Below are 19,591 nucleotides of genomic sequence, written 5' to 3'. Positions count from 1 at the left end.
AGAGTATTATTCAAGTCAAGGATTTCAACAAGAAAAAAATTATGGTTTTTGGAATATAGCACACTTCTGCTAGTTATGACAATGGGGTTCTAGCTCATGACTTTTTGGTCATTCCTGGTGGAACTATGGAGGGTAATACAAACCCAGGACGCATGTGGATGACAGCCACCAAATGCACTATTGATTGGGGGACTGGGAGTGTCACAACACAGAAACCAACTATTAGCCCTGCCACTCAAGCCATAGTCCCTGAGATATTGCCTCTTAAGGAAATAAAACCCAAAACATTTCATGTCCAAGAGGTTGCACCATATGTCCCCATAGCCCAACTCTCTAGAGCTTCAACTATTATAGTTGAAATAAAGCTTGAGACACGAGACCCATCCTAATATAACAAAGAAAATGCACAAATAGGTCCCTAAATCTTCTTTAGTGACTATAGCTAGTGCTAAAAGAAAGGAGCCTGGTAAGAGACGTCCCACTCGCCCCAAGAAATGTAAAGAAACGTTGCGTTGTATTCCTAAAAAACTATTGGAAGCCCAAGGCTACTATTGGAATCCCAAGGCTACTATGAAGAAAATTATCAAACCTGGGTGCCAAAATGTAAATTCTGTTCTTACTTGTCACCTACCCATATGAGCCCAATCCTGTAGCTCCAAAACAAATTGATGATCGCGGAAAGGAAAAAATCACGGAATGCTACACACCCGCTCCATAGCTAGTTTGGGTACCAAAGAAAGAACGATTTGTTCCACCTAGCTTAGGAACAGGGAAGTCAAATGAAGCTTCTTTCTCTTCATGTAGTTCCTATATGAAAATAGAAGCTTTAACACAACCTCCACCTACCATTATACATATCCATACAAACAAGGAAGAATTTGCACCTCCCATTGTAAGTTCACCACCTACAATAACGTTGCAAATAAAATCACGGGAGAGTACCTTACCACCCTTGCAACTAGATGAAATACCTAGGGTGGACAAAAACTATTGGTCAAAGTCTTTACCCATAACAACTTGAAACAAATGGTTTCAAAGGGTGATGACATCATTCCAAAAGGTATGATCTATCCAAGGAAGGGGGGAGTGTTTGCTGACATCCATCATTCACTTGCTTCCCTCCCAACCTTCCTCCCTGACCTCTCAATCTCCCAATCTTAGGGAATGTATATATAAAGCCTTATACTCACAAAATCAAGATAAAAAAGTAAGAGCAAGAGCCACCAAACAATAATCTGGAAACTTACAAGTTCTATACATAACACAAAATCATAAAAACACATTATGCACAAGACACGACCTTGTGACACAACCCTTGTAATCTTTGCACTCTAACCATCATCTATCTGTGTGTACAAATATGGCTTGTACCCTCGTTACCTTTCGTAAGTGTTTCACATGGTCTTTCCGGTGCTTGTCTGTGAATGGGATTTGGTAGGTACGCTAGCATGTGAGAGAAATTTCAACGAGTTAGAATGACTGATATGTCTCTTGACCACGACCAATCCATACTTAGTAGAGAGTGTCTCTCCCATTGCACAAGCCTACCCTTTTGACCAAGATGACTATAGGCGTCTAGTGACCTTCTTAGCAAACACTGGTGCCTCTAATGATGAAGACGATTTACATGATTACATGGATGGCGCATATGGTCTCACAAATGATGACTTTGTTTTTCTCGATGATAAGATCTCTACAATATCCTATTCCCTTGACTCTCTAGGGGGAATGAAAATAAATAGGTTAGGGTTCCTTATGTTGTTTAATTGTGTTCAATAAGGGTTGGTACCTCTTCCCACTGATGTGTCTCTAGCAGGTGGATGTTTGGTGGTGACTATTGTGCAGTTTGTGACTATATTAGGATGCCTTCAAAGGAAAACGACAATGAATGTTTACATGTTACAACGGATGTTCTCCATTATATCAGGTGTACTACTTCCTTTTATCTATGCTTTCCATAGTTACATGTTTGCATCCTGTCATTTGAGTTTCTAACAATGCATAAAATTTCTGAAGTTGTGACATTGCCAATTTTGATGCTATAATTTTTTTAAAACTTCTCGTACCTTGTTCTTCTCTTTGAGTTTGGTCTATTAGTTGGCTTTAAGTAGGTATCAGGACCTTAGGCTAAACTAGGCCACTTAATTGTTTACTTTAATTCCTAAATAGACTATTAGTTGTAGTAACTTTAGTAATGTTTTAGGCTATGAGGATATAGTTCTCTCTAGCTTATTCCACCTAAGTGTGACTTGTGTTGTGGAAGTCCATGTGTTAAGCTGGTATTTGAGACCTCAAGTCTCCCAACTACTGGTATTTGAGACCTTGAGTCCCCCAGCGACTTGTAGCAACTATGACCAAAAGAGAGAGAGAGAGAGAGAGAGAGAGAGAGAGAGAGAGAGAGAGAGAGAGAGAGAGAGAGAGAGAGAGAAAGCAAATAGCACAAGTTTCCTTGTATTTTATGTTGATCACACTTAGGATGTATGAGTAACAAGATCACTAGTTTTTAGACCCCGACGAGAATTCCTAGGGTTAACTAGTCTTTAGTCGACATTTTTTAATTAACGTTGGTCAATCTAGTACTTACTTTAGCCCTAACTCTTGTGTCCTTCTCTTAGAGTCAACCTAATAGACCTTAACTCAATTGCATTTCATTCAGGTACTACGCTTGTTCTAGTTGGCAATGTTACAATTCATGAATTTTTTTTGCATTTTCTAGAATATCATGTATGCATCTCACTTATTGCACGCCTGCACATGCTGCCTTTGAGCTTTCACAATGTTGTTTTTCTTCTGCTACTCTCTTGCTACTACAGGTACTCCTACCGTGGATCCCGATGCTGCACTGTTATATTTCGAGGACGGAATCTACATCAAGAAGGGGGACATGCTAACCAACAAGTCAAACAGTGGAGTTAGCACTAGGTGAATAGGAGGCTTGGGGACTGCCTAACGCTCCCTATCGCTTGGTGTTGACCTTGGTGTTAAAGTCATTACAAGAGGCGGTTGAGTCATTACTAGTCGAATAGGAGGCTTGGGGATTGCCCAAAGCTCCCTATTGCTTGGTGTTGACCTTGGCGTCGAAGACATGACAAGCGACAGTGAAGTCAACATTGGGCAAATATGAGGCTTGGGGAATGCCCAACGCCACCTATTGCTTGGTACTGACCTTGGTAAATGGGCGTCGGCCCAGTAAAAATCCACGGATATTACATTGTTTTGAGTCAGGGACCGGGCTTGTCAGTCCAATACAAAAAGGGTAAGAGTGATCACCGATGAGAGGTGCACTCTAACTGGAACATTCAAGGGTTAGTTGGTTAAGCATGGACGCCCAAGTGTGAATGAGCAAGCTCATATAAAAGTCACCTAAAACTCTAAATCACTCATTCTTTCATTTGTGCAATTGAAGAGTGCTCTTGCTCCATCTCTATCTTCTTCCTCATCTCCTTGTGTGTGTGTGTGTGTGTGTGTGTGTGTGTGTGTGTGTGTGCGCGCGCGCGTGAGAGAGAGAGAGACAAAGAGAGAGTGATCGAGCATTGCGACGACGGCATGGTGGAAGCGAGGCGGTTGAGCGCGGCACGACGGTAGCTCCTTCTTCTTCGCGGGGCAAGGAATCCTCCACGAAGGCGAGCGTAGGGCGGTGAGTGACACACCCTTGCTCCTTGCAACCAGTATTTTGCAACCTGTAGAACTCGACACATTCTATACAGAAATGTGCACGTCTATTGCACATGTCAAAGCAAGGGACTTGCCGTACACTGTGTGAGATCCAACTGTGTGCGAGCCACAAATGGCTACAAGCACACAACCAAACTAATCTAGCAAGTTCAAGAGAGCAAGGGTGTGTAACTCACCGCCATATGCTCGCCTTCGTGGAGGATTCCTCGCCGCTAAGAAGAAGGAGCTACCGCCGTGCCGTCATCGCAATGCTCGATCACTCTCTCTCTCTCTCTCTCTCTCTCTCTCTCTCTCTCTCTCTCTCTCTCTCTCTCTCGCACACACACACACACAAGGAGATGAAGTAGAAGATGGAGATGGAGCAAGAGCACTCTTCAATTGCAGAAATGAGAGAATGAGTGATTTTTAAGTTTAGGTGACTTTTATATGAGCTCACCCATTCACACTTGGGTGCCCATGCTTAGCCAACTAACCCTTGAATGTTCCAGTTAGAGTGCGTCTCTCATCGGCGATCACTCTACCCTTTTCCTATTGGACCAACAAGCTTGGTCCCTGACTCAAAACAATGTAATGTCTGAGGATGTTTACTGGGCCGACGCCCATTTGCCAAGGTCAGTACCAAGTGATAGGCGGCGTTGGGCAGTCTCGAAGCCTCATATTTGCCCAGTGTTGACTTCACTATCGCATATCATGTCTTCGACACCAAGGTTGCCACCAAGCGATAGGAAGCTTTGGGCAATCCCCAAGCCTCCTATTCGCCTAGTATTGACTCAATTGCCTCTTGTAATGACTTTAACACTAAGGTCAACACCAAGCGATAGGGAGCGTTGGGCCATCCTCAAGCCTCCTATTCGCCTAGCCAACTAACCCTTGAATGTTCGAGTTAGAGTTCACCTCTCATTGGCGATCACTCTTACCCTTTTCCTATTGGATTGACAAGCCCAGTCCCTAACTCAAAACAATGTAATGTTTGTGGATGTTTACTGGGTTGACGCCCATTTGCCAAGGTCAGTACCAAGTGATAGGTGGCGTTGGGCAGTCCCCAAGCCTCATATTCGCCCGGTGTTGACTTCACTGTTGCATGTCATGTCTTCAACACCAAGGTCAACACCAAATGGTAGGGATCTTTGGGAAATCCCCAAGCCTCCTATTCGCCTAGTATTGACTCAACTGCCACTTGTAATGACTTTAACACCAAGGTCAACACCAAGCGATAGGGAGCGTTGGGCAGTCCCCAAGCCTCCTATTTGCCTAGAGTTGACTTCACTGTCTGACTTGTTGGTTAACAATGAGCACCTATGTAAGCACTTGGAAGTTTTCAAACCACCTGAAGGTGATTGAAAGTGAAAAACAAACCACTTAATGACCACTTTCAATCTTTTTAGGTGGTTTTAAAGCTTCAGGTGGTTTGAAATCTGCTAAGTGCTTTGGTAAGAACCTTGAAGATTTCAAACCACTTGAAGATGATTGAAAGTGGTTTGATGACCCTTTTCAATCACATTTAGGTGGTTTTAAGTGCTTCAGGTGGTTTGAAATCTGCCAAGTGCTCAAGTGAGAACTATGTTAGCACTTGGAAAATTTCAAACCACCTGAAGGTGATTAAAAGTGGTCATCAAACCACTTGAAAGTGGTTTGATGAAATTTTTCAACCACTGTTAGGTGGTTTTAAGTGCTTCAAGTGGTTTCAAGTAGTTCAAAGCCACTTTCAAACATGCAAAACCACTTCTAAGTGGTTAATGTTCCTCTTGAGTGCTTTTAAGAACCCAAGAATTGGGTGTTATCCGGTTGAAGGTGATTGAAAGTGGTAAACAAACCACTTGAAAGTGGTTAAATAACCACTTTCAATCACCTATAGGTGGTTTAAAGTGCTTGAGTGAGGACCTATGTAAGCATTTGGAAGATTTCAAACCACCTAAAGGTGATTGAAAGTGGTTTGATGACATTTTTCAATCACCTTCAGGTGGTTTAGAGTGCTTCATGTGGTTTCAAGAAGTTTAAAGCCCCTTTCAAACATGCAAAACAACTTCTTAGTGGTAAATGTTCTTCTTATGTGCTTTCACAAACACGAGAGTGGGTGCTATAACTTGTAAGTGATGGTACCAACCATTTTGGTTATTTGTTGTCACATTATCTCTTTATTGCCTGCTTTTTTGTGCAATTGGAATTTTACAGGCGATTTCAAGAAAAGCATCCGACGGTGCACATTTCGCTGAGATGCTTTGAGAATTTGAAGCCCTTTTTTTAAAAAAATTTGCGGGACCGCAGTACCTGCTGCTGCAAATATCATGTGCAAGCTGTCTACTTGAAAGATGCTTTCAACCAAATGCGTCAAGGTAGGTTTGGAGTACATGGAGAATCTTGTCACTGTGCTTGTGACGTTTGTGACCCTGCAGTAAGTGGCAGTATATGTGTGGCTGCAAAGTAAACATTTGAGAGCCTCCCAACACTATGGGAGTCCTTTTTGTGTCCTAAAACAAAAAAAATCCATGTTTCATTTACACATCTGCTTGATGGGAAAATGCAATTGGTGTGGTGCCAAACAACTCAGATGTTGTCCTCTTGAAGTACACCGACAATTTTCAGGTGGCTGGAAAGGTTTTTGTTGGTGTGTGGAGACACAATCTATACATGAAGATGGTCAGCACCACAAAAGGAAAGATCTTGTTATTCAGCAGATTGGGTGCTCCACTTTCATTTCATTCATGAAAGACAAGCTGACCAAGTTTATCAAACATAACAACATCTACAAATGGCAGGCCAACCAATTCAAAGAGTGTCTACAGAGTTTTCCAAGTGATGTCGTTGTCTCTGTCGTGGACTTTGCAAAAAATTACAATTTTAAAATTCAGAATGAGATCCAATCCATGCACTAGTATTCTAGTCAAGTGAGCATTTTGGTCCACATCTGCTATGTGCGCTCGACAATGGGCGACATCATAAAAATTCTCCATTTTTATGTATCCGATGACAATGTGCATGCGTTCAACACTGCTTTCTTTTGCATGACCAGTGGTTGAAGGACCAGGGTTTTTGTTTAAAGCCACATTGGGTATGGTCTGATGGTGCAGCATCACAATTCAAATCACGAAGGCCTTTCTTCTTTGTTGTAAGGTTTTCTCAGCTTACGGGTGGGCTTGAGATGATGCACAACTATTTTGGGTCAAGTCATGGAAAAGGTGAACATGACGGTGTTGGCACAGTCATAAAGAGGGAATCAACCCATGAGCAATTGAAGTTGGATGGACACTCGGGCCCTGTATAATGCAGCAATAGTGGTCAATTATCTCACCCTAATGAACAATACGAAAGACTGTTGGTCATCTATGAACAAGGTCGATAGGGTCTTCTGGGAAATCAAGGTGGGTGATGTGCTGAGAGATATAGAGTGGGATTGCAAGAAAATCAATGGATCACGTTTGATGCATTGTGTGAATGGTTTCTCTTCAACAGATATGACTACACTGAGGTGTAGAAATCTGTCCTGCTTTTCTATCATGCTTGTGTGCATGGTCAATGGAGAAGATGTGCAAACAAATCTCACATAGAAGCATGGATACTTGAGGATCATACCAATAGAGGCTGACATAGATGAAGATGTTTCAAGTGACGAGGAGATTGATGCACCTATGTATGTTGGCCATCATGATGATTTGAGCGATGCCTTACGAGTTGGAGATAATTTTGCAATCAACGCTGAGGAGGAAGACTCTAGTTTTTATATACTGAGGTGTTGCACGGAGAATAGGCTATCCACCGCGACTCAGAAGGATGCGTGGCACTATCAGATAAAGAAGAACTCCTTTTATGTTGAGGGGCGCTTTTATGATAAAGTCGAGGGACGTTCCGATCGATATGTTTTATTAGATGATAGGCCTCATACTTCCATGTACTCGCACCTAATTCGATGCCTTAAGTTCCCCTTCTATCCTGAGAGAAATGAGCCTAATGTCTACACTTTGAGCGATACCGTGTATGAGCACATCTATAATAGCATGCCCTCTGATAGCAAGCTGATTGAAAACACATTGACCTCATAAAGTATAATTGGGTACCGCTTTCTTGTATCTGTTCCTCATAAAAACTTATGTTCCTTATCCAAAAGCTGAAGTGTTTCTAACACTTTTTTATTCTTTTGAGTACATGTAGCTTACAACTTGCCATCCACTTGCAAGTGCTTTAAACTACCTTCAACCAGATTTTACAAAAATATCAAGCCATTTAAGCCACCCAAAAGTTGTCAAGACATCCTTATATACGTAGTTTTGGTATCATTGACCACCTACAAGTGCTAACTAAACCACTAGCAAGTGGTTCAAAACCTTTCCAAACCACTTTCAAATCACTTGCACGTGGACGAGAAGACCTAGCAAATGATCTAGAAGGCCTTTGCAAGTGCTTTAGAACCACTTGTTTGAATACGTAGTGTCGATCTCATAGACCACCTGCAAGTGCTATCTAAACCACTATCAAGTGGTTCTGAACCACTATCAAGTGCTATTTTAACCACTAGCAAGTGCTATCTAAACCAATGGCAAGTGCTTTCTTAACCATTGGCAAGTGGTTCCTAACCAGTGGCAAGTGGTTCAGAACCACCTGCAAGTGCTATCTAAACCACTAGCAAGTGGTTTTGAACCACTGGTAAGTGATATCTTAACCACTGGCAAAAGGCTATCTTAACCACTGCAAGTGGTTCTGAACCACTGGTAAGAGGTTCTTAACCCACTGGCAAGAGCTATCTTAACCACTAGCAAAAGGTTCATAACCACAACAAGTGGTCCAGAAGGCCTTTGCAAGTGGTTCAGAACCTCTTTCAAGTGGTTCTTTACCACTTGCTTGTGGCTACCAGTTTACATAATGCAAATGGTTGTCAACCACTTGCATGTGGTCCACAGTTCACAAGTGGTATAGCTTGCACTTCTGCCCACTAACCGCTCATATTTATCTTCTACAAAATCCCTAAGAAAAACTGCTAAAACAATTTAAAATCAACTTATAATAAGACATCTTGCAAGGCACACAACAAAATGGTCGATTGAATAGCAAATCATGTTTCTACATTAGAAATCGGTATTGAATTCCACAATACAATGTCGGCTTTTTCCCCATTTTACAAAAAGAAGTCCTCATCATGAGTTACACTATCAAACTCATCATGGGTATTAAATACATAAATGATCACAAGTACACAACTCTTAAGATTTCTATTGAGACCAAAGATCAGAAGGTGGCCTTTTATAACGTGTTTGTGGGGGTGGCGAAGGCAACACTTTGCCTTTGCCGCTTGATAATTTTTCCCTCACAGATTCAACTTTTCAAAGAGTCTGCCACCCTCTTCTTCTAGCATCCAGTTACAAGCAGTGATCAACTCCGATTGATTATCTGTTTTCTTCCACTCATAGACAAATGGCAAAACTTCATGATGTATAAACCTCTCCCATTGGTTTTCCGTCTGGTCCTCTAGAGAAGGCAAGATACCATAGGAGTCTTCATCGTTCAAGCAGCACCTCAGATATTTGTCATCTAGTAGGAGGGTGTTATCTTTGTTGAATTGTGGGAACTCATTCCAAAAAGTGCCCAAGACTAGAAAGAGCATCTGTTCCCCTTGCTCGTCAAGCCATGAGCTTCTACTGCATGCCTCCTTTGCAATCCACCCATTCAAGCACCTGCGGGCCTGAGGCAAGCACAATTCTAACCTCTTTTCCACGTCTCGGTAAGGGCTTGTGTTCCAGACGTACACTTCAACAACCTGGCTATCCCCAAGAACAAACCACTCTGCAAAATGGTGCACATAGTGGTTCAGATTGTTGTCCTGCTTCACCTTCCGAAAGTGCAGCATGTCCATGTTAGGCGGGCTTGGTCCCTCTCTCTTGTCATGAGTGACAATAAGCAGATCATTATTATTAATGATCAAGGCAAGTCTATTATCCTCCGAAAGGTGAGGGACGTGAAATTGAGTTACTAGGGGTGTCTCCCAATCAAAGTGCCCCAGGTCTTCTTGAGCACAATGTCGGTGCCCAACATTACCAATCACTTGTAATTTTACTACAGTGCCCAAAAAACCACACCCACTAAATTGTAGTGAAGATTGACACCATGAGACAAAAAATGTGTTTTATATTCACAATAAGTAAATAGCATAAAAAATCACATGGAACTTAAAGTTTTCGATGTGCGCGGGTTTTGGGGGGTTTTTTATTAGTATTTTTCTTTGGATTTGGATGATGCACTCCTTCCTCTTGCTGTCGCTTGCGTTTCTTCCTCAAGGTATCTGTAATTACTAGTAATGTCTCCACATCCTCTGCATCCTCCAGTTTATCCTCTGGCATCACAATAACGTTTAGCGGAAAAAATCAAAATCTGCTCGAACAAAAATGAAACACTACATATATGTACTTCATTACCTTCCTGGTGGTTGGTTGAGAGCTTGGTGGAGTCATGTCCAATAGTTTCCTTGCCACGGTTCTCAACCATGAAGGGTTCAGCCTCGGGGTCCTCCACTCTATCCCCACTATTTACAACAGCGTTGCCATGCTTAAAACCCTCAGATAGCTCTATGTTGTTCTCGTCAAGTTCAGATAGTTCTCTATTGATCTCATCAAGCTCAAGCAGACGAGAACTTTTGTCATCATTGGTTTCTGTGAAGAAAAAAATCATGTTAAGGGACTTCTCTCATGACAAGTGGATTTAAGCTGAGTATAGTGAACCCACCCTCCGGCTCTCTGTACTCAATTTCGAGTGCCGAGCACTTGGCAATTTCTGGAATCTTTACAGTGCACATTGGGTGAGTGCACTCTGCCATAGTGCCGCATAGAACCTCAAAGCGAGAAGAACCCTTCCATGTGGTTAGCTAAGAGGGGTTTCCCACATGCAACAGAGTCACCCCCAATACACAAAAACGGTTTCAAAACAGAGGCTTTAGTCGGTGGTGAGGAGACAATGATGCCTCTACCCTTCTCCTGGATATATTGGATGGTTGTATCCATAAATTCTCTTCAAGATGTCAAGGCTTCTAATTCAAATTCCAAAGCCATATTCCTTTGCTGCCAACCATATCATAAACAACAACGGAGAGTAAGATCATTTCATGCTTGAATGGATTTAAGCACACAAGCTTGAATGGTTCTATTCAACTTCTTCTAAAGAATTCAAAGAAAATTAAAAAACGCTTGACAAATCTTATTAAAACGCTTTCTAGTCATTTCTTAGCGCTTTCTAACAAATTGTTTAGCACTTTTTAACCACCTGTTGAGCACCATTGACCACTTCAGAGCACTTTCTAACCACCTGGTCACCACTTTCTAAGCACCTAGCTACCACTTTCAAAGCACTTTCAAAGCACATTCATAGCACCTGGTTACCACTTTCTTGGCACCAAAAAGCATTTCAAATCACTTCCTGACCACCTATTGATCAACAGTAAGCACTTCAAAGCACTTTCTTCAAAGCACCTGGTTACCACTTTCTTGGCAACCAAAATCATTTCAAACCACTTTCTGACCACCTATTAATCAACAGTAAGCACTTCAAAGCACTTTCTTACCACCTAGACACCACTTTTACTCTTTGTGAGCAGTTAAAGTGCTTCAGATTGCAGATTGGTTACTTAAAAGCACTTTGAAGTACTCTCTAAGCACCATTCAGTATGGTGGAGCACTTTCTAACCACCTGGTTACCACTTTCTTTGCACCATAAAGCATTTCAAATCACTTTTTGACCACCTATTAAGCAACATTGAGCACTTCAAAGCACTTTCTTACCACCTAGTCACCACATAGTGCTCCTTGTGAGGAGTTTAAGCGCTTCAAAGTTCTGATTGCTTCCTTGAAAGCACTTTGAAGTACTTTCTTAGCGCCATTCAGCATTGTGGAGCACTTTAAAGCAGTCTCTTCACTCAATCCTTACCACTTGGTCAAAACTTCATATCCACCTAGAAAGCAATATAGAGCTATATCAAAGCACTTCAAAGTACTTTGAAGGACCCTTTCAGCACTTTGAAACACTTTCTTACCACCTATCAAGCATTTTCAAGCATATTGCAGGCACCGTTGAGCACTTCAAAGCACTTTTAGGTGCTTTTAAGGCATATATTAGCACTTTCTAGGCACTTGTGAGCACTATGAAGCTTTTTCTAACCACTTGGTCAGCAATTCCTACTCCAAGTAAGCAGTTTAGACCTATCTCAAAGCACTTCATAACATGAAGCACTTCTAGTCTTAAGTCCAACCACTTGGTCGGCACATTCTCCTTATCTATTGAGCAGTTTGAATTTATCACAAAGCACTTCTAGGCACTTTTAGTAGCAAGCTGATCTGCAAGGAGTCCAAATCTTCTTTAAGCCGCCCTAAATCAGTAGTGACACCTACCTTGGACAACATCTTGGTGATAGCTGTGACCTCTATCTCTTTGTGGTCTACCTCCCATGGATCTGAATTAGGTGAGGTCTTGAGCACCTCCAGCTCCTTGTTTAGTTGGTCCAATTTCCTGTAAAAGTCATACCTGAGACAGACATAAGTTGAGGCTGCCTCGCCTCCCTCTATGAACCCGAGCTCTGAAAGGATCCCAAGTATCAGTAGGTGGTAGGGTATCAATACCAACCATACCAGTTTAGGTGCCACGCCTCTTTGATGCCCATCATCGGATGTTTAGGCAAAGCCAAGGCAAAATCCTCGATGTGTTAGCCGTGTAGGTCATTCAACACCCGACTCACTAATCGTGTGGATGAGCCTAACAAAAAGAAGAAGACCTAGGCAACACCCCCGATCTAGCAAATCCCCAGGTCAATGAACCTTTAGTTTAAGGCTAAGCGATGTAGGTGATCCTAGTCTCGTAGCGACGCTGCCACGAGAAACATAACACGTGAGTCCAATCAAAATAACACTTTCCATATGCACAAACAATCCTTTTCCAAACAGTTAGACTATATAGGGTCTCTACCCTTACACGTCTTCCATAACCATCCAAATCACTTCATGATCCAATCCCAAAGCCATAAACCGTACTCCAATCACTTCACATGGGTGAGCACTCCACCCAACTCGGGTGAGGCACGACCAATTCTGCATAACCACTTTATAACATAACATGGCTGCAAAAAATTCGGCAGCATTTTGACATCATAACCATATCTAGAAAAAAAAAACCATGAGCCACACCGGCTTACACCATAGAATATCAACCATAGTCCATAAGGAAATCTCAGTCCTAACCACAAATCATAATCACACCGAACCAACTCCCACACTTGGAGTTTAGCATATCCCCTGCAGTCAATTGGAGTCCATACACATATGACTCTTGAGACATGATTCTTTCATGCATAAAAAGAGTCCGACCAGCAACTAATCAAAATCCAATTTTGACAATAACAGATAGAGTACATCTTCACAAATTGCTTTGAGGGGTGTGAAGTTTTCATATTTCATTTGACATACATGTCATAAGACACATAGTACGGTGAATTTCACATACATAATAGCTCCTTGTTGGTAGACACTATGGCAAATGTAGCTTGTCACTCATGAAAAATCTCTTGTGAAGGGGCAAAAAAGAAAGCAGCATAGTGGGCTTATCATTAGAGCCGCCAAAGTAGCTCTATCTTGAGTCATTTAAGACTATGCATGGTGGTAATACGACACCTTAATTTCTAATGGAGTAGTGGGAATTGTTGCTACGTTCGGACATCATATGTGACATCCGACACTCTTAGTAAATGACTAGTTAAAAATTTGTTTGGTAGGTTGCTAGCCCACATGCTCTCTGTTAATGATGACCACTTGTAATTGCTGGTTGTACCTAATCTCTACCAGATATATACCACACTCGCACCCACACTTGCTTATTTAATATAGATTCTATTATCCCTATTCAGTCCTTCTCCACTCGGCTTACGTATCTGTTCGATGTTTCTTTGGAATCTAGTTTAGCCTTGCATCAAGCAATTTCTGGCTATGGCTGAAAATGTCTCGAAATGTACTATGGGCACCCTCTGTCTTGATCGAGGGGGGGAGTATATGTCTCATGAATTTAATGCATTTCTGGCTAGTTGTGGGATAAAAGACTAATGTATAGTGCCTTATACGACTTAGCAAAATGGTGTTGCTGAGAGGAAAAACAATTCACTTACAGAAATGGCACAATGTATGGTCAAAAGTCAAGCTTTGCCGCATTTGTTTTGGCTTGAGGCCATCATGTGTGCCACTTATGTACTTGATAGGTGTCCTACAAAATCTTTGCAGTCTATTACTCCATATGAAGCATGGCATGATAGAAATCTTTCTATTGAGCACATGCGTGTTCTTGGTTGTTTGGATATGCTTTGGTGCCACAAACACAGCGCAGAAAAGACGAAGGAAGCTCAAGGCACACAACAGAGAGTGTATTACTTAGTGTGCAATGAAAAGATTGCTAGCCCTAGAGTGATGGGCGTATATACAATGCACGGGGGGAAAAAACTCCTAATGAGGGGAAAAATGCCCCAACGGTCCTAAGTGTGTTCACACACATCACTACCACATGCATATGGTAACAGTCTGCTGATGGATTTTTGGCTAAATTTCATTCACAATCATCCACAAGTCTCCAACACTCGTTTTCAAGCACTTCTACCAATTTCCATGCAAAAATATGCTTAGAATCACAAGTTTTCCTTTTTTCTTTTGTTTTCGACTCTCCGTCTTTTGTCTTTTGAGTACCAAGGGTTGATCAAAACCCTAGTCCCATGGTGTAGTTAGGGTAAAACACCCCTTCTAAACACTCTGGTGCAGTTAGATTTGTCAAATTTGGCCTCCATATGCCTCTTGAGACATCATACGCGTATGATGTCCAAGTTTGCATAATTTCAATTTTTCTACGCAGAACTCTTGCACAAGCCCTCTTATATGCACAACATCAATCAATCATGTAAAAATGTCAACAAAAACATGTTTATTGCATTTTTATCCTCAAAATCAACTTTTTAGAGATTGTGAATGCACATAAGCACTTCAGCAAATAAATCAATGCTGAATAGCTCTAGATCAGAATCGGGTCACTTACCTAAAGCTACTCCTACACATCATATGGGGTTTTGCATTTATGAGTAGAAAAACGCTTCATTGCCACACATGGACTAGCAAACGCTTTTATCACCTCACAAATCACTTGACCACCAACAACTACTCTAATCTACAACTAATACTACAAATCATGACCATGCCAGAATTGTATGAAACTTAAGGAACACCATACCCTCATTAGGATACACATGTCTACACTCAAAATACTCACTCCAAACCCATCTGCGGAAAACGCGTATGAAGATAGAGCAAAATTTTGGAAGTGTCCAAAACTGAAATCTATGATTACATATGCATAGCTTATGTCACCACGATTCTAATGACTACTTATACACAGAAAATACATTGTTTGATACACTCTACCACAAATAGTTTGTAGATGCGTTAGCACATGTGCTCCATTTTGCATTGAATTCTTGGCGTTGTTGCGTAGCTCTCTTCAAGCCTTTCACAATGGTGCAGTCGAATCTCCAATGCAATGAGCGAGCAGGAAGTGGCGTCAGGATGAAGCTCACACTCTCTCTCTTCTCTCTCTCACACAGTCGATGGCAGCTCAAAACTTTGATTATGATAAAAGTTCTCTTTACAAAATGACCTAGGTACTTATATACTAAGGCTACCAAGGTTAAATTTTAAAAAAAGAGTTCAATGGGTCAAATGGATTTGTATTTACAATATGGAAGTGCCATTGCACCCCGGCTCCTACAACTAGAATAGCTACTCATTACAAATGATGTTTTTAACCATAATCCACATCATTTCATAATTCAAAAAAAAAAAGTCTTCGGTACGAGGATTGAGTTATGCCGTACTCTTGACCCATGGGTCAACATTTATGCACAACACAACGTGCATGCAACTACACAGAGGCTTTTAGAGCAGTCAAGGATGCCACAATGTCCATATTCAACGCCATGTATGGTCTTGATTTAAATGCACATCCAACCAAAGGGGATATTGAGCAAGTTGCTGCTATTGCCAACAATGCAATCATGATTTGGGGGGAACATGGTTATTGCACCCCACAAGAATGTGCAGCCTCGAACGACATGTGGAGGCTTGTGTAGAAGTGTGGATGACATACATTGCTGCGTAAGGACAAGCCAATGGAGCCGCCGATGAAAACAACAAAGCCGACAATGACAACAATGACACTAGCAGTGATGAAAACTAGATTTCACCCTTCTTTGCTAGTGTTAGAGAAATGAATCCTTGACACCATATGAGCATATTGTACTATTTTGTTTTGGGTCTGTATCTATCTTATTGTAGTTGTTGTTTTAAGATGTGTACTTTCAACCCTTTTAAGATTAGTCTATGGGGTTTTGTTATTGTGGTCTTTTAATGTTGTTCAAGGTTGAATGGGATCATTATAGATTGTTAACCGTTGAAATTGGCTTGATGCAAACGGTTAACAATCGATAATGATCCCATTCAACCTTGAACAACATTAAAAGACCACAATAACAAAACCCCATAGACTAATCTTAAAAGGGACGTTGATGTATCATTGTCCGGTTGATGGATAATCTTGTTGCATGGTGTATAACATGATGTTTGAAAAGAGTGTGGGTGCTTTGATCTGGGTATATTTTTAATGTTTGTATACCAGTGTGCATGTGGAGAGAGATTTATCAAGTTGGTGGTTAAGCTTGTTGCCCAACGTATATCATGACGTTTGAGAAGACTATGTGTGCAATGTTCGGGTGCATTTATGTGCTTGTATGAGTGTTACAGTATATGAGGGAGGCAAAAGAGAGAGAGAAATATTTGTAAATGATGGATGTTTGATCAAGGTGTGTTCGCCAAGAGATTCAATGTGTGTGTGTGTATGCGCACGAGAGAGAGAGAGAGAGAGAGAGAGAGAGAGAGAGAGAGAGAGAGAGAGAGAATCTTTTTGGAATCCTTAAAAGGTATGTTACGAAAGCCTTGCTCCCATTGGTCTTTATGAACTATTCCATAGAGCATCTAGAGGCTTAAAAGGCCCAAAATTGAGTTCAAAATTTTCCTGATGTGGATATCCTCTTAAGCAAGAAAATGTGAAGGAGAAGCATAGGAAAAACATCAAGTGTTGCGTTGATGGAAACTAGAGGAAGACGAAGAGAGAATGCACAAAACAAAGGAGTCGTGATCATTTAAGGCATGGCAAGTCACAAACAAATTTTGCTCTAGAGTGTTGGTATTGCCACAAGAAGGGCCACGTCAAAAAGAATTGCTTGTCCAAGAAGACAAAGGAGTCCGAGTCTCAAGACTGCAAACAAATATCCAAGACCAACGTGGCATGTAAAGTGCTTTAATTATTTCATTGGGAAAGGTGTCAAATTCTTGGATCCATTCCGTGCAACACCCCACCAAAAGTATTTCCAACATTATATCAAAGGTAATTTTGGGTATGTGTATTTGGGGGATGATGAAGCTTGTGAAATTGATGGAAGGTCTCAAAAGGATCTTTGGTAGTTGTTGCAAAGGGACACAAGGTGGGTACACTCTACTTGTGTACGGTTAGCATACAAACTTCCATTTGTGCAACATCTATAGAAGTTGATGTTGTGGTACAACACTATCGGCTTGGGCATATGAGTACCAAAGGAATGCAAATCCTGCAATCAAAGAAACTCCTACCAGGTTTTGAAGGAAGTAGACTTGGAGTTCTGTGAGGATTGTGTTTTCTTGTGTATGCTCTCTCTCTCTCTCTCTCTCTCTCTCTCTCTCTCTCTCTCTCTCTCGTGTATGTTATATCTCGTACATCACTCTAGTTGCTAATTAGTAACCCCTTACTAATCCTATCCGAAAAGCCTAAGTCCGAATGGAGCATTTGATCCATGATGCCATATCTCGGATGATCACTTATTGCAACGTACATTCACAAAATGGGCAAAGCAAATATGCTCTATCTTAATTTCATTAGATGGAAAGGGGAGACTCTCTCTAGATACAATGGCCTATGATTGCATCATGAAGGCATGTGGGATTCAGTAAGAAGTTGAAGTGGGAAAACACATATAGCTTTGAGAGTACAAGAAGTTGTTAAGAAGCTTCTACTTTGGAATGCCATATGTAAACTACATTTATTACAACGTATGTTCATCGTGTGGTTCAAGGTGTCACACCCGCTTTATGTAGCTCTTTAACCACAGACCATTGTGGGAGGTAGTTTAGCAGGTAGTCTATCCCACTCTCATCCCACTATAGGTATAATGATGGACAAAGACCTCCTTGTACATTGCCTTTGAGCCATTGAACTCTTTGACAATATTATACATTTGCCCATGGATCCTACTCACATATTTATATTGCTTGAGGTGTTGTGCTTTCATTCCTTATATTGGTTAATATTGCAAATTGGCAACATGCATTTCTTATATTGGTTATATTGTAAATTGGCATATGCACCTCTTATTTGAAGATAACAATGAAGGCTCTTGAAATTCATACTTGCTTTAGTATTTGGACTCGGGTATCATTAAGGTGACTTGTATTCAGGCTTAAGTAGAGAGGGAAGGGGACAAGATGGGATGTGAGCCGAATAGGATAAAGAGGAAAAAGCCAGCTGCATGTGTGTTGCGACAAGAGATATATGGGTAGGAGAACGCAATGCCGAAGAGGAAAGAGGTAAAACGTCGATGAGATTCGACTCTCTCTCTCTCTCTCTTTTGCTGATGTGGTGAATTTTGGCATGCAATTTTTGAACGGGTTAAGGTGCTATTTGAATGTCTCAAAAGGTTGTGACAAGGTATGAGAACGTGGCAAGAGGGCACATGTCTACCTAGTGGCGGTAGGGGCCCCATAGTGGCAATCCCTTCCTTCTCTGTTCTAGTTCACTTCAATGGGGTCATCCCAATGTAATTGTGCCGACGGAACGTGGAGCTATGGCTCGCCACAATTGAGTTTGCAAGACCTTCCTTGTCTGCTCTAGTTCTGCTTCAATGGGGTCATCCCAATGTATAATTGTGTCGATGGAATGTGGAGCTATGGCTCGCCACAATTGAGTTTGCAAGACCTGCATGGTGTAGGAAGTGTGCCCACAAAGCCCTACAACTAGCAAAGCCATTCCTCACCACATAGATGAAAAGAAGTCAGTTATTGTACGAGAGCAAAACCAACTTTCATGTGCAACTATGGGTTATCTTTGCTTAGTTGCAAGGCTCGGTTGCAAATGAATGAAAACATTAGTTACGTAGAATATAAAGAGAAGCAACACAATGAAAGTATTTTACCAGAAATAAAAATTGCCAAGGATACCTTGAAGGTACATTACACCTTGTGCACCATGGGAAGGATCTTGATTGGCTTAAAAAAAGGTTTAATTGACAAAGACTTTTTCTCAAAATACACAACCAATTAAACAAAGATTGGATGGTTTTAATGTTCCAAAGGGAAGACTACCAACACGAAAATTACTACTTGTTGTTGTGCTTGCACTCAAATGAGTAGTCTTTTTGGTAATTTTGACTTCAAGAAGGAATCATGCTTGAAGCTATAAAAATATATGATGGGAACTCACAGTACATAGAAAACTTAGGTACCCTCCGCATGGGGGGGCGGTAATCGTAAAAGAAGGCTTGATTTGAATCGAGTAGTCTCACACACGTCCATTGGGGCTGGGTAATCTGCGAGGATTCTAACATGACCTCTTTGAAGTGCAATTAGTGGAGGGGAGAGGGGTAACTCAAAACAATCACCCTCCCCTCGCCCCCTTTCGGTGTGGAGGTGCCCTTAAAGCCCTATGTTGGGTGATATTGACCGTTGTTTGTAGGGCCCAAGATCAATTTTCCTTGAGCAACTTTCCGCCAAGAGGGACAAAAATATTTTTACAAATGGCAAGATTCTTTTATTTACCACTCATTGTTTGGAGAACCTGC

At 41.4% G+C, this 19,591-nt stretch overlaps 1 protein-coding gene across 1 annotated transcript; it reads right to left on the bottom strand.

Moving 5' to 3' along the window:
- Positions 1 to 8,971: 8,971 nt before the first annotated feature.
- On the bottom strand, positions 8,972 to 10,329 carry LOC147433326 (uncharacterized). The gene is made up of 3 exons (XM_086492064.1): positions 10,077 to 10,329; positions 9,878 to 9,994; positions 8,972 to 9,717 (listed from the first exon to the last, which is right to left on the bottom strand). The coding sequence occupies exons 1-3, from the start codon at positions 10,327 to 10,329 to the stop codon at positions 8,972 to 8,974; spliced, it is 1,116 nt and encodes a 371-aa protein (XP_086348190.1).
- Positions 10,330 to 19,591: the final 9,262 nt, after the last annotated feature.

Source organism: Adiantum capillus-veneris, chromosome 20 (assembly GCF_014529385.1).
Source record: "Adiantum capillus-veneris isolate H3 chromosome 20, ASM1452938v2, whole genome shotgun sequence".
NCBI lineage: Eukaryota > Viridiplantae > Streptophyta > Polypodiopsida > Polypodiales > Pteridaceae > Adiantum > Adiantum capillus-veneris.
Note: the sequence above shows the minus strand (reverse complement) of the source record. Positions and strands in the feature narration are given on the sequence as shown.

What these genes read in the sequence shown, in the direction of transcription:
- LOC147433326 (XM_086492064.1), bottom strand. Translation starts at nt 10,329, where the DNA reads ATGATTTTTTTCTTCACAGAAACCAATGATGACAAAAGTTCTCGTCTG. An exon ending in CTCAACCAACCACCAGGAAG is followed by an intron (nt 9,995 to 10,076) that starts GTAATGAAGTAC and finishes TTGTGATGCCAG; the next exon opens with AGGATAAACTGGAGGATGCA. An exon ending in TCATCCAAATCCAAAGAAAA is followed by an intron (nt 9,718 to 9,877) that starts ATACTAATAAAA and finishes TGGGCACTGTAG; the next exon opens with TAAAATTACAAGTGATTGGT.